At 43.4% G+C, this 15024-nt stretch overlaps 1 protein-coding gene across 1 annotated transcript in view; it reads left to right on the top strand.

The window, feature by feature from the left end:
• Positions 1 to 10280, top strand: part of LOC122935242 (kyphoscoliosis peptidase-like) — a 101180-nt gene extending 90900 nt beyond the window's left edge. The window contains exons 6-8 of the mRNA XM_044291004.1: positions 3455 to 3645; positions 9325 to 9688; positions 10031 to 10280. Of these exons, the coding sequence (XP_044146939.1) occupies positions 3455 to 3645; positions 9325 to 9688; positions 10031 to 10280 (805 nt within the window). The remainder of the gene's footprint in view (positions 1 to 3454; positions 3646 to 9324; positions 9689 to 10030) is intronic.
• Positions 10281 to 15024: the final 4744 nt, after the last annotated feature.

Below are 15024 nucleotides of genomic sequence, written 5' to 3'. Positions count from 1 at the left end.
TGCCGCCTTGGCCTCTTCTGCTGCTGCCACCTCTGCCTCTTCTGCTGCTGCCGCCTCGGCCTCTTCCTCCGCCTCTGGAGGAACGTTGGCACCTGCCACCCAGCAAACAGGGGATGTACCACCAACACCACCACCTCTGTCACCAAGCATCTCAACCATGTCACACGGCAGCATTCAGCTCTCCATCTCACAAACATTTGAGAGAAAGCGTAAATTCCCACCTAGCCACCCTCGATCCCTGGCCCTGAATGCCAGCATTTCTAAACTACTGGCCTATGAAATGCTGTCATTTAGGCTGGTGGACACAGACAGCTTCAAACAGCTCATGTCGCTTGCTGTCCCACAGTATGTTGTTCCTAGCCGGCACTACTTCTCCAAGAGAGCCGTGCCTTCCCTGCACAACCAAGTATCCGATAAAATCAAGTGTGCACTGCGCAACGCCATCTGTGGCAAGGTCCACCTAACCACAGATACGTGGACCAGTAAGCACGGCCAGGGATGCTATATCTCCCTAACTGCACACTGGGTAAATGTAGTGGCAGCTGGGCCCCAGGCGGAGAGCTGTTTGGCGCACGTCCTTCCGCCGCCAAGGATCGCATGGCAACATTCTTTGCCTCCTGTTGCCACCTCCTCCTCCTACTCAGCTTCCTCCTCCTCTTCTTCCACCTGCTCATCCAGTCAGCCACACACCTTCACCACCAACTTCAGCACAGCCCGGGGTAAACGTCAGCAGGCCATTCTGAAACTCATATGTTTGGGGGACAGGCCCCACACCGCACAGGAGTTGTGGTGGGGTATAGAACAACAGACCGACGAGTGGTTGCTGCCGGTGAGCCTCAAGCCCGGCCTGGTGGTGTGCGATAATGGGTGAAATTTCGTTGCAGCTCTGGGACTAGCCAGTTTGACGCACATCCCTTGCTTGGCGCATGTGCTGAATTTGGTGGTGCAGAAGTTCATTCACAACTACCCCGACATGTCAGAGCTGCTGCATAAAGTGCAGGCCGTCTGTTCGCGCTTCCGACGTTCACATCCTGCCGCTGCTCGCCTGTCTGCGCTACAGCGTAACTTCGGCCTTCCCGCTCACCGCCTCATATGCGACGTGCCCACCAGGTGGAACTCCACCTTGCACATGCTGGACAGACTGTGCGAGCAGCAGCAGGCCATAGTGGAGTTTCAGCTGCAGCACGCACGGGTCAGTCGCACTACGGAACAGCACCACTTCACCACCAATGACTGGGCCTCCATGCGAGACCTGTGTGCCCTGTTGCGCTGTTTCGAGTACTCCACCAACATGGCCAGTGGCGATGACACCGTTATCAGCGTTACAATACCACTTCTATGTCTCCTTGAGAAAACACTTAGGGCGATGATGGAAGAGGAGATGGCCCAGGAGGAGGAGGAGGAGGAAGAGGGGTCATTTTTAGCACTTTCAGGCCAGTCTCTTCGAAGTGACTCAGAGGGAGTTTTTTTGCAACAGCAGAGGCCAGGTACAAATGTGGCCAGCCAGGGCCCACTACTGGAGGACGAGGAGGACGAGGATGAGGAGGAGGTGGAGGAGGATGAGGATGAAGCATGGTCACAGCGGGGTGGCACCCAACAAAGCTCGGGCCCATCACTGGTGCGTGGCTGGGGGGAAATGCAGGACGATGACGATACGCCTCCCACAGAGGACAGCTTGTCCTTACCCCTGGGCAGCCTGGCACACATGAGCGACTACATGCTGCAGTGCCTGCGCAACGACAGCAGAGTTGCCCACATTTTAACGTGTGCGGACTACTGGGTTGCCACCCTGCTGGATCCACGCTACAAAGACAATGTGCCCACCTTACTTCCTGCACTGGAGCGTGATAGGAAGATGCGCGAGTACAAGCGCACGTTGGTAGACGCGCTACTGAGAGCATTCCCAAATGTCACAGGGGAACAAGTGGAAGCCCAAGGGCAAAGCAGAGGAGGAGCAAGAGGTCGCCAAGGCAACTGTGTCACGACCAGCTCCTCTGAGGGCAGGGTTAGCATGGCAGAGATGTGGAAAAGTTTTGTCAACACGCCACAGCTAACTGCACCACCACCTGATACGCAACGTGTTAGCAGGAGGCAACATTTCACTAACATGGTGGAACAGTACGTGTGCACACCCCTCCACGTACTGACTGATGGTTCGGCCCCATTCAACTTCTGGGTCTCTAAATTGTCCACGTGGCCAGAGCTAGCCTTTTATGCCTTGGAGGTGCTGGCCTGCCCGGCGGCCAGCGTTTTGTCTGAACGTGTATTCAGCACGGCAGGGGGCGTCATTACAGACAAACGCAGCCGCCTGTCTACAGCCAATGTGGACAAGCTGACGTTCATAAAAATGAACCAGGCATGGATCCCACAGGACCTGTCCATCCCTTGTGCAGATTAGACATTAACTACCTCCCCTTAACCATATATTATTGTACTCCAGGGCACTTCCTCATTCAATCCTCTTTTTATTTTCATTTTACCATTATATTGAGGGGCAACCCAAAGTTGAATGAACCTCTCCTCTGTCTGGGTGCCGGGGCCTAAATATATGCCAATGGACTGTTCCAATGTTGGGTGACGTGAAGCCTGATTCTCTGCTATGACATGCAGACTGATTCTCTGCTGACATGAAGCCAGATTCTCTGTTACGGGACCTCTCTCCTCTGGCTGGGTGCCTGGGCCTAAATATATGCCAATGGACTGTTGCAGTGGTGGCTGACGTGAAGCCTGATTCTCTGCTATGACATGCAGACTAATTCTCTGCTGACATGAAGCCAGATTCTCTGTTACGGGGCCTCTCTCCTCTGGCTGGGTGCCTGGGCCTAAATATATGACAATGGACTGTTACAGTAGTGGGTGACGTGAAGCCAGATTCTCTGCTATGGGACCTCTCTCCAATTGATATTGGTTAATTTTTATTTATTTTATTTTTATTTTTATTCATTTCCCTATCCACATTTGTTTGCAGGGGATTTACCTACATGTTGCTTCCTTTTGTAGCCTTCTAGCTCTTTCCTGGGCTGTTTTACAGCCTTTTTAGTGCCGAAAAGTTCGGGTCGGGTTTGGATCCCGAACCCGAACATTTCCGAGAAGTTCGACCGAACTTCTCGAACCCGAACATCCAGGTGTCCGCTCAACTCTAGTGACAACCTACCAGGACCTTATTGAATCACTCCCATCCCATCTAGCCTCTGTTCGTGCTGCACATGGTGGTTATTCTAGATATTAACTAGTGGTCAAAATATTGTGACTCGCGTATGTATTTAATAATATATTAATTAGTTTACTTATTTTTTTTAACAAGATTTTTTTTTTCAATCCATTTTAATAGGCATCAAAACAGGAAAAACACCAAGGGTGTGAATACTTTCACAAGTCACTGTACACAGCATTCTCTTATGATATCTCTTTGTACTCTTTTGTATGTGCAATGTTTTCTATTTGTCTCTTCTAGGTACAACGAAATTTATTTCCTCACTCACCCAGCTATTTTCATCACAAATCACTTACCTGAAGAGCCAGATTGTCAGCTATTGGAAACATGTTTATCTCGTCAGCAATATGAAAAAAATGTAGATCTTAATGACCACTATTACAATCTCAGCATGGTTTCCTACCACCCGCAAACTTGTGTTATTGAAACAGGTAACCTGAAAAGGAGAATTCTTTTAAAAGTTTGTTTTTTATTTTTAAGAGATCACTGAGATTTCTCGATATTTGATTACTAAAATTAATATATTTTCCCATGTGCTTTACAAAGGACATTAGTCCCGATGACAATGAAAACAATTCTGCCCCTTACAGTGCTGCATATCATCACACTTTGCCACCTATATCTGAAAGTCCTGGTCCCTTATTCCATTTTTTATTTTCTGCAGCACATGAAAGGTCAAATCTTAGTTTTGTTACCTTTTTTAAATGGGTGTAATCTGGAGGTTATATCTTCTCATGTTATTTTCTCCTTTTTAGAGAAAGACAGTTGTAGACCAAGTAAAATTTTTCACATACGCACAGTCCCAGCACATGACACAGGCTCAACTGTAAATGGTTACTCTATCTCTACAAACTCAGTCTTGCAATCACTTCCCAATCGCACCACATAACAGTCCATGCACGCCTGTCACCACCAACTGAATTCTGGGCCAGGAAAGAAACTGAACATATACATTTTGCTCTCTAGTAGTCAAAGAGTTAAGCACTGTATAAAAGGCTATAGATTCTATTAGCTCATAAAAGGACCAAACATATAGAAATGGTACAGTGCTTATAAACATACAAAATAATAATAAAGTATGATATACAAAAATAAAGAAATCAGTTATGAAATAATAGAGAGAAAATAACAGAAGAATATAACACATTAAGTAATTTTGCATCCTTGAGGGGAGGAGAAACCAGGGACCCCAATATGTGAACCCTCCTTTGCTGTTCAAAACAGATTTCATAGTTTCCCTGCCTGTTTCAGGTTTCAGAACTGCCAGTTAATTTATAGGGCAAAAGTGTGAGTTATTACTGGACGGTAGGTGATAATAGTGGAAGTGCCATCAATAATAAATTGTTAATTATCCTGTAATTACCCTTACTATAGGATATGGGAGAAGTTTGGTTTAGCCACACAGATGTCCATTTGCCCAGTTTTAAAGCATGTACAAACCCAGCTTAGATGGGAACACCTTATACTTCTTGTTCTCTAAGAGATATATCCCCCTTGGCTCTGACCACATTGTTGAGCACACATACAAAGGTTTATTGCCTTTTCTAGAGAAATTACTATTTTAATCGCCAGTGACACACAGACATGTCATCTTTTCATTACACAGTTCAAATTGACCAAACACAGCTATAAATACAGTAGCACACAAAAGGTTTTGATTATTGCTACTTTAAAAGGCATGTATGCTTAGCAGTTTTAATGTTCAGGTACAAAAAATTTGCAGTTTCAGTAGACACAGGGTGGAACAAATTTCTAAAAGTATAACAAACTGATCAGAGCAATGAATAGTTTGTTAAAATGTATTTATCAGATCCCTAATTGGCTCACAGAGACCTCAACCAGGACTATATTCCTTTAGACAGTCTCAAATTAAAATCTCAGTGCCTTTCATATATTTGGCAACACTAATCTCTCCAGCACACAAACTTGCTTTCAAGAGCCCTTCCTTTCTGTAAAAGACACCAGGTGTCAGAGCCCTGGCAAACCATATGTTTCCTCCAAGTTAGTAGGCAATCTCACTACAGGACAATGAAACTACTCCTCTGCTGCACTGCACACTCATGCACTCCAACAGTAGGACAACATTCACACCTTAGTCTTGACTCTCAATGGCTCCTGTACACCACCCTCGCCATTGTCAACTCTATCCAGTCCACGAGAACCGTACTAACAAATCACATCTGAGGTCAGCAAGGCAACTCTAGCAGGATATAAATACAGCCTCTTTTGGATTGGGCCATAGCACATCACCGCTCACTCGATGACTAGTTCCCCACCTGGGCTCACTATCACCACAGCCCCTGCAGAGTCCACAGAGAAAAACACTCAAGCTGATCAAACACATGAGTTCCTGTCCATGCAGAACACTAGCAGTTTCATGTCCTACACTGTCCATTTTTAGTAGCCCTCAGACCATGACTGGTCACTATCGGCTCAACTTTCACTCAGGTTCTGCTTAGCAAAGCAGCCATAGTGATCTCTTTTAGAGACTTACTCAATCTTGGCAGTAGAACTCTCTGATCAGCTCCTCACAGGCCCATGTCATGGCTCCATCTGGCCACTCGATAGTAGCCTCCAGTTTCCTCTGCCTCTCCACAGGAGAAGCTTGCCTCTCTACATGAATCCTTAGCCGGAACTCTACCCATTGCCTATGCACTGAGCTCTAGCATAATATGGATCAGTGGATCACCCTCACTCTTTTCTAAATGGCACCAAAGCTCCTCCTTCAATGGGCTCTCCTCTGCCTCTATCTAACAGTATGGCCATGCAGTTTATCAGTGTTGTCATGGTCCATCCCTTTCTAGCACCAGGCTCATCCTGGATCTAACTAATGCTCTCCTGCAGCTGTCATCCAGATTTTTTATTTTCCTTAGAACTGATGCAGCATGACAGATATGATGGCACTTCAGAGTACAGCATATTCTCATCCAGCCAACTTGCAAAATAAAACAACCTATACACTGCCCCACTATATATATGCATACAGGTCAAATAAATGGACTGAGTAATCTCTCAGTAACAGATATAGGTTCACTTAAAGGAACAGGCAACCACAAAAACAACGCATGAGCAATTCAGTAGCTGCAAAGGAAGGTACTTAGTCACTGCTTTTCAGTGGCGTGCCTAGGGTGTTTGGCATCTGGGGCGAGTACCCCCTCACAGTAGTATTGCCCTCATTGTACAACCTTGACAGTAGTTTTGTCCAGATAAATTCTCCCTCACGGTAGTTATGCCCACACTGTGCCCCCTCACAGTATTTATGCCCTCACTGTAGAACTTTCACAGTAGTTATGCCCATATCGTGCCCCCTTAAAGTACTTATCCCTTCATTGTGCCCCCCTCACAATAGTTATGCCCTATCTGTGCCCCTTTCACAGTAGTAATCTCCTATCTGTGCCCACTTCATAGTTGTCATGCCCTCTTTTTGCCCCCTCGTAGTAGTTATGCCCTCTCTGTGCCCCTTTCACAATAGTAATACCCTATCTGTGCCCCCTCACAGTAGTTATGCCCTCTATGTGCCCGTTTCATAGTAGAAATAGCAGGAGGCTTTCACAGCGATGTTACAGAGGGAGGAGGGAGGAGGGGGAAGGAGAGAGAGCGAGCAGGAGGCTTTCACAGCGATGTTACAGAGGGAGAGCTGGAGGCGTCACAGAAGATTATAAGGTGGCGCTGGGCACGAACGGCAGCAGGTGAGGGCGGCAGCTTGGAGCCATTTACATCCCCTTGGGCACCTTATTTTTATGACTGACAGGTTAGTAATAGCGTATTTTTAGTAAAATGAGCCTACAGATTACATTTATAAGACCACATTAAGAATGGTTAAAGCTCCCTGAACATAACCATATTTTTATCTTAAAGGGGTGAAACCTGGTGACAGAATCCCTTTAATATCATTGGGTGAAAATACCATATTCTTTGAACAGAGCATTTTTTAATGTAATGTGATTGGCCAAAAGGGGCCACGTGGCTCCAAGAGCCAATGAGAGCACACCTAGGGCTATATAAAGATATTAGGGGAAAGAAAATGGCAGTTCATTTAAGTAATTGTATCGGAATGTTGCCATTTTGTTTTTTATATTATTAATAAATCGAACCCCCTTTTTTTGGGGCCCGCAACAATGACCTAGGGTCTATTAACTCTACGGTACTGTGATTTTTTTTTAATGTAATAATGTTCGGAAATTTTATTTTTTTAATTTGTTTTAATTTTTTTTCCTTTTTTTAACTAAAATCACTTACTTCATGCCCTATCACATACTGTACTGCACAGTCCTAGGCGCAACATCGTGAGCCGGAGCTACTGTACAGTACTGTATATTGCCCTCAATGCCACGCAGTATATTGTCCTCAATGCCACGCAGGTTACTGTAATCTCCGCCACCTCAGAGTTCCCATAAGGGTGAACGCGACCAGGCGGTAATTACAGTAAGCTGCGCAGCAGCGATAATTCATGCATGTGTATGTACTGTACATGGCTGTATTTTTATTCATGTATTGTCATACTTTTTAATTAAATACAGCACATGTACTGTACAGTACAGAGTCCAACAGAGTATAGGGAACAGGAGGATGATGAAGTCGGCTACCCGACAGACCATACAGCTTAACGCAGCCGCAAGTACTGTAGATAATGATATACTGTAGGTGCTTACTGTACACATACGGGGGGGGACACTAAGTTTAGGGGAGAACAAACATTAAGGGTAATAGGCAGAGCGGGGAGGAATGATGGGAGACGGTAAAACGGTAAGCCACTCTGGCCAATAACTGCGATAATATACTGAAATCTTACAGTACTTCTAGGAAAGGGAAGATATAATAAATTAGGGCAGCTACAGTATGCTACTGTATCTACTATACTCTATCAACGAACTTCACATACAGTACATGTACTGTACTGAACTATACAGCAAAGTACCGTAACACTGCTTAATTTGCTACTTTAACTAAACACCGCCATCTAGTGGCTTTGCTGCGTATTGCTACACTGAAGGAGATAAAATCGCGTTTTGGTATTAACGAATTGCGAAAAAAGGGAGAGGTAACGATGATAGAAATGTATATCGCACCCCTCTGTGTATCACACCTATCGATAGCACAACTATACATGTCCTTAAAAAGACTTTGTGGCCCTATTAGCTAGCGTTTGGTGTTCCTAACAGCCTGTCCCTGCTCCACACAGCAACCTCTCCCTACACTGGCAAAACACTGAATGTAAAATGGCGGCCAGATAAGGTTTATTTATAAGGTAGGGGGTATGCCCATGTGCTGTAACGGCTATCCTGTACCACCTGATGGATGTGTCATGGGTTAAAGTTCTTCACAATGTAAAAGAATATGGCGGGCGCAAATTTCTCCATATGTTCGCATGTTTGGCGAATCGCGAACACGCAAAGTTCACCGTGAAACGACCGCCGGTCGAACCGCAAGGACATCTCTAAGCACAGGCAATGCCAACCAGTTTCCAGGGGCCCCCACAGAAGAACAATGTGTTGCCTCTATTGTATATACACTTACATTTTGCTCTATATTTATTATTTGTATTTTGTTTTTGCAATTCTCCAGGGTACAATTCTAATTTCTTAGAACAAAGCATTATAAAATACTAATAGTAAAGAAACCTTTATGGATCCAGTGTCGGACTGGCTCACTAGAGTACCAGAGGATGCTCTGGTGGGTCCAAGCTCTGATACCCTACTGGGCCCCCAAGGTCCAGGAGAGAAAAAAGATTTGGAATTGCTTTTGAGCCAATAACTTGCCACTAGAGTCTATTTCTTTGAATCAAAATCGATTAGACTTTGTTGATGATATGGAGTTTGGGCCCCAAAAATTATTTCGTCTGGTGGGGCCAAGGAACCTCAGTAATACCTGGTATGGAGCTAACATATTCCTGAATGTGAGTCAGTAGACATAGAATGGCACAAACAAATGAGCATTCATAGACAATAAGATAAAATGATAGGAAAAAAAAAAAACATCCAGAGAGAATATGCAAAAATCTTTGCAATTCTAGTTCCCATTTTCATAGTTTTTAATTTAACACACATTTTTATGTTTTACAAAATGTAACAGTTTTGTTTGTAAATGTAAAGTTTTCTTTTCATTTTCAGTGAAAGGAAAAGTTTCCATCGTCATTAAAAGCCGTTGTAACATGAAATTCCTCTTTACACTCAATAAAACAGAGAGACCCGGTTTGTTGAAATTGACCAACAATGGAATGACTCTTGATGTTTATCCCCAAAAAACTGGAAAACACATTCTGTCCATTTTTGCCAGTAATGCAGACTCTGATAAGGTATATAAGCAAATCATGGATTACAGAGTAGACTGCAGTTCTGTTGATACCAGTATGATCATACCCAAATGTCTTAATAATCCCGTTGGCCCAAACTGGATATCAGAAAAGGCTGGATTATTTAACCCCTCACATCCTAATCCAATCATTTATACTGATGATGGGTGCTGTACTATTAGCTTTAGAACAGAAAAGAGGCTTAAAATTACTGTGAATTTGAGATCTGATGATATACAGACTATGCCCAATCATGTCATATTGGGTGTGAAAAAGGACAAAGTAGAAGTTATTGTCCGCCTACCACAAGCTGGATCTTATGCTCTGTTGATATTTGATGATGATACCGGATACATCGGCAACTACTTAATTGTTTGCTCCAATCCGAATGTAAAATGGCCGCCCTTTCCATCTTCTCTTCACAACCCTGTTGGTCCATCCTCAAAGACAGAAAAAGCTGGGCTCCTACTGCCTTCACACTCAGATCCGGTCATCTATGCAGAGGATGGCACCTGTATGATCACTTTTGCTTTAAAAAAGGACATAAAACTTCTCTGCACTTTAGAGTCTGATGAAGGAAAATTAACAAAAGAAATGGAGAGTAGAAATGTCCTCCAAACTCAAACAAAAGACAACGTGGAGATTAAAGTCCACCTCCCAAGCTCAGGAACATATGTTTTAAAAGTGTTTTTTAAGCCAAGTGACAGTACCAGCTCTTCATACAACTATCTATGTAACTACCTCATTGTGTGTAACAGCACTAGTATGAAGTAGCCAGTAACATCCTCGTCCCTTCTGTAGTTTGTGTTAATCTACACGTGGCAGCCTGTTTAATCTCCGTATGCACTGTGAGTTCTTCTTGACTGATGGCACCTATAGATTACCTGCTTTCAGGAGCCGTATTGAGATGAAAATGCTGGGCTGATTTAATCCATGTTTAAAGTGCACCTGTCAGTAGGATCAACCCTATTAAAACAGGTAAACTGCCTGGTAGGGTTTATTCTGCTGATTAAATTGATATGATTTAGGCTACTTTCACACTAGCGTTTTTTGCTGGATCCGGCAGGGTTCAGCAAAAACGCTTCCGTTACTGATAATATAACCATCTGCATCCGTTATGAACGGATCCGGTTGTATTTTCTGTAACATTACCAAGACAGATCCGTCATGAACTTTACTGAAAGTCAATGGAGGACAGATCTGTTTTCTATTGTGTCAGAGAAAACGGATCCGTCCCCATTGACTTTCATTGTGGGTCATGATGGATCCGTCTTGCTCCACATCTCAGGACAGAAAGCATCCGGTATGAGAATGGAACGGAATGCATTTTGGAAGATTCCGTTCTGTTCAGTTACGTTTATCCCTATTGACAATGAATGGGGACAAAACGGAACCCTTTTTTTTTTTCCGGTATTGAGACCCTATGATGGATCTGAATACCGGAAAATATTAACGCTACTGAAAGTAGCCTTATGAAAATCAGTTGTGCCATTCCAGAGAAGAAAATGAGGGCTTCAGTACACTGGGGGACATGGCCAGCAATGGAAGATGAGGAACTGAGCTGCAGTGAATCCCTCTTTTTTCTTGTGAACACTACAGCTGATTTTCATAAGACAGGTATCATTTTAATTAACCGTTCTAGGCGGAATGCCTGTTTTCATAGGATTAATCCTGTTGACAGGTGCTCTTTAAGTCTATGGACACCTTTGAGGACAATTTTTTTTATCATTGCATTCTACTCATTTTAGGCTAAAAATTACTTATTGAATTTATTAAAAATGCTCAGCAGTTTTTCCTCTACAGCTTTCACTTTCACTAGATCTACAGACTATTGCTCTGTGCCTCTCACTGAATCCTTCAGGGAGCTGCTCTGACCACTCGAAGTGTAGCCCTTATCTCTGAACTCATGACAGCTAATAAACACTTATTTAAGCCATATAGTTTTGAAACCTATAGGAGTATGGCTTAGGCTAGTTTTACACTAGTGCTTGTATATCCGGCAGCCTGTCGCATCTCTCTGCATTCCAGCTAATAAATATATCCCTGTCACCATTGAAAATGGAACAAAGGTGTTCCGAAACGCATCTGGTGGTAAATTCGATAATAGCAATATTTAATGTTCACCCGATGGCTCCTATTTACATTAATCAGTGACGACCTCATGGCAATCTGAGCCTGGCGGTCCTAAGAATATACAGCGCATGCGCTTTGGGAACAGCGCTCAACCACAGAAGGAAGGGGACAAAAATAAACATCCTGCGTCTGAGACGCCAGCACAGCCCTGCAACTCCAAGAGCAACAGCAAGGAGGATGAGATGTGCTTTCTAGCACTGATGCTGGCATACACCTTGCTTCATCATTTGGAAGCCTAATAACTTTCTATAATCATGTGGGTATAAGTCATCACATTGTGGTACACTGATTAACCGTTACTGACCTTGCTGTGACTAAGGATGTACAGTTGGAGCCATGAGGATGGATATATAATAATTTTGGAATTTTTTAAATTTTACAATTATATTGCAGGAACCGTATAAGTGAGGGCTCCACATAACAGCTACTTATAGGGACCAGGACTGTATACAAACTGGTATATTTGTGATAATTTGCTTTATGCATTTTTTAAAATATTTTTTTTTTGTATTATGCACATGAGATCACCTGATATAAAATATTTTAATAAAAACTATTGCCACTACTCCAGCCACTTTAAGCCAGTGTTTGGTGTACGGTATGTTATACTGATTACAATTACAAATTTACCTCAACATAGAATAAATAATTTTTGGGGATCTTTTAGAGTGAACTTACATTAGTCATTTGCATTGTTGGATTAAATGTTTTTTTTATATATATTTAAAATAACTGATATAATAAGGGTTAATAAACATATGGCATTTGATTTACTAAGTTTCATTTTGTTAAGTTGTTTTTTTAATTTTAGTTAAATTTCAATTAAAAACAAGGCAAAACAATGCCGTTTCACTTTTGATTCACATTCTAGTCAATGACCCGATCCAAGCTAGACAACTTACAACTTTAACACAGTACATGAAAAATATTTAAGCGGTTATCCCACAAATCCAAAACAAGGAGAGACGGCCAGCTTCCCATAAAAAAGTAGTAGCCTTTATTCTTTAAGGCTGGGTTCACACTTGAGCGTTGCGCAAACGCGCGTTTTACGCGCGTTTTTGACGCGCATTTTTATGCGCGTTTTTGTAATAGTAAACGCGCGTTTGACGCGCGTTTGTGTGATTCACTACAGTGTCCTATGGCCACAAACGCCCCAAAAGTCGCTCATGTACTTTTTGGAGCGTCGGGTGTTTTACAGCGCGATCGTACGCGCTGTAAAACGCCCAAGTGTGAACCATTCCCATAGGGAATCATTGGTTTCTCCTTGTTGAGCGTTTTACAGCGCGTAGGAACGCGCTGTAAAACGCTCAGGTGTGAACCCAGCCTTAAGCGATAAAATATCCAATGACGCAGTACAGACACACAGCTTAGCGTCTAAGCGTTTCAGATCTTAAAATATGGCCCTAAGGGCTCATTCACACGACCGTATGAATGAGTCCGCATCCGTTCCGCAATTTTGCAGAACGGGTGTGGACCCCGTTTATTTCAATGGGTCCACAAAAGATGCGGACAGAACATGGTGTGCTGTCCGCATCCATTGTACCGTTCCGCGGCCCCACAAAAAGTATAGAGCATGTCCTTTTTCTAGTCCACAATTGCGGACAAGAATAGGCATTTTCTATGAGAGTGACGGCCATGTGCGGTCCGCAAATTGTGGAACCCACACGGACTGGTATCCATGTTTTGCGGATCCGCAATTTGCAAAACACATACGGTCGTTTGAATGTAGCCTTACTCATGACCAATGACATTTTAAGATCCGAAATGTGTTGACGCTAACGCTGTTTGTCTGTACTGTGTCATTGGATATTTTATTGCTTTAAATAATAAAAGCTATCCCTTTTTTATGGGGAGCTGGCCGTCTCTCCTTGTTTTGGATTATACTCAATATCTGGTGTAATGGAATCTGTTATTTTCGCTGCTCTCCAGAGTATTTTTCAACTTTTTGGTATCTTTTTACTCACTTTATCTGGAGGAGTTAGGCCGCTGTCACGGTTAGCATTTGGTCAGGGATTGTGCGCCAAAACCAATAGTGGAGGCTACAGAGAGATAAGGTATTATGGGAAGATTTTCTCCTCTTCTGTCTGTGTTTTTGACCTGCACCTACTTTTGGCTCACAATCGCTGATGGAGATAACTGACCAAACACTGACCAGGAGGTGTGAATCGAGCTTTATGTCTTTCCTTTCTGTGGGCATGAGACAGTCAAGAGAGATATCTACCAGCAGAGATTGCAATCAGCTCTTGATAACCCTTTTCACCCCTGGATAGAAAACAGTCCTTCACATGTAGTCCATGAGATCGATATGGTGTGTAATGCCCCTGCAGTTCGCTTTTCCACTATCTAGAGGGATATAGATACATACAGTATGTCTATGGGTTTAGAGGTACTGATGAATGATGGGAAGGTGTCTGCGCCCCTTCACCTGCTTCTCTATGAGATCACTATGCCGGCTCTGAGAGGAGGGAAAGGGAGCGGGGAATCTCCTGAGCATTATAGTCCACTGTGGAGGAGGGAGAAGGACCAGGATTTTGACCACAGGAAAAGATCAGGGGCTGCTAACAGAAACTGTAATGTAATATACATAAATAATTCACAGGTCTGCAAAAAACTATTTTTTCAATAGCTGTTTTGATTATTCCGCATAATCTTTATGTTTTTTGGTGTGCTGAATCCGAAAATGACCTCCATTTTGTCATAGGACATCATGTTTCCTGACAATTTAGGTAACTACCGTATTATTCGCTTTATGAAACACACTTTTCCCCCCCAAAAGTGGGGGGAAAATGTCAGTGCGTCTTATAAAACAAATACTAGTGAGCTCTTCCATTATGGAAGAGATCACTAGTATGTATTAGGAGCAGGGAGTGAAGCGACGCAAGCGCAGGTAATACTTACACTCCCTGGCCTGCGCTGCGGCTCCTCTTCAGTTGTCGGTGAGCACGGTGACATCATCGCAGGTCCTGCAGAAAAAAAGAAAGAAGAGGATACCGGCTGCGCGATCAAGTGGATGAGGTGAGGTTTTTTTTAACCCCTCAATGGCCATTTAATTTAGCATTCTGTCTTAAGAATTCTAATATTTTCCGTTATAGCCATGTTATAATGGAAAATAATAAAATCACCCGAACACCGAACCCGAACTTCAGTGAAAAAGTCTGGGTTCGGGTCCGAGTACCCGAACTCGCAAAGTTCAGTACGAACCTGAACTTTGCAGTTTGGGTTCACTCATCCCTAACTGTGATGTGTAAATGTTGTGCTAATATACACATATAATGCTACACACACAAAGAGGAAATAACATGAGATATTAGGGTGGCTGCGCACGGTGCAGATTTGTGTGTGAAGAAATCATCAATTGCACGGTGCAGGTCAATTTCTGCACCTA

Source organism: Bufo gargarizans, chromosome 4 (assembly GCF_014858855.1).
Source record: "Bufo gargarizans isolate SCDJY-AF-19 chromosome 4, ASM1485885v1, whole genome shotgun sequence".
Taxonomy (NCBI): Eukaryota; Metazoa; Chordata; class Amphibia; order Anura; family Bufonidae; genus Bufo; species Bufo gargarizans.
This window is presented reverse-complemented; position numbering and strand designations above follow the sequence as displayed.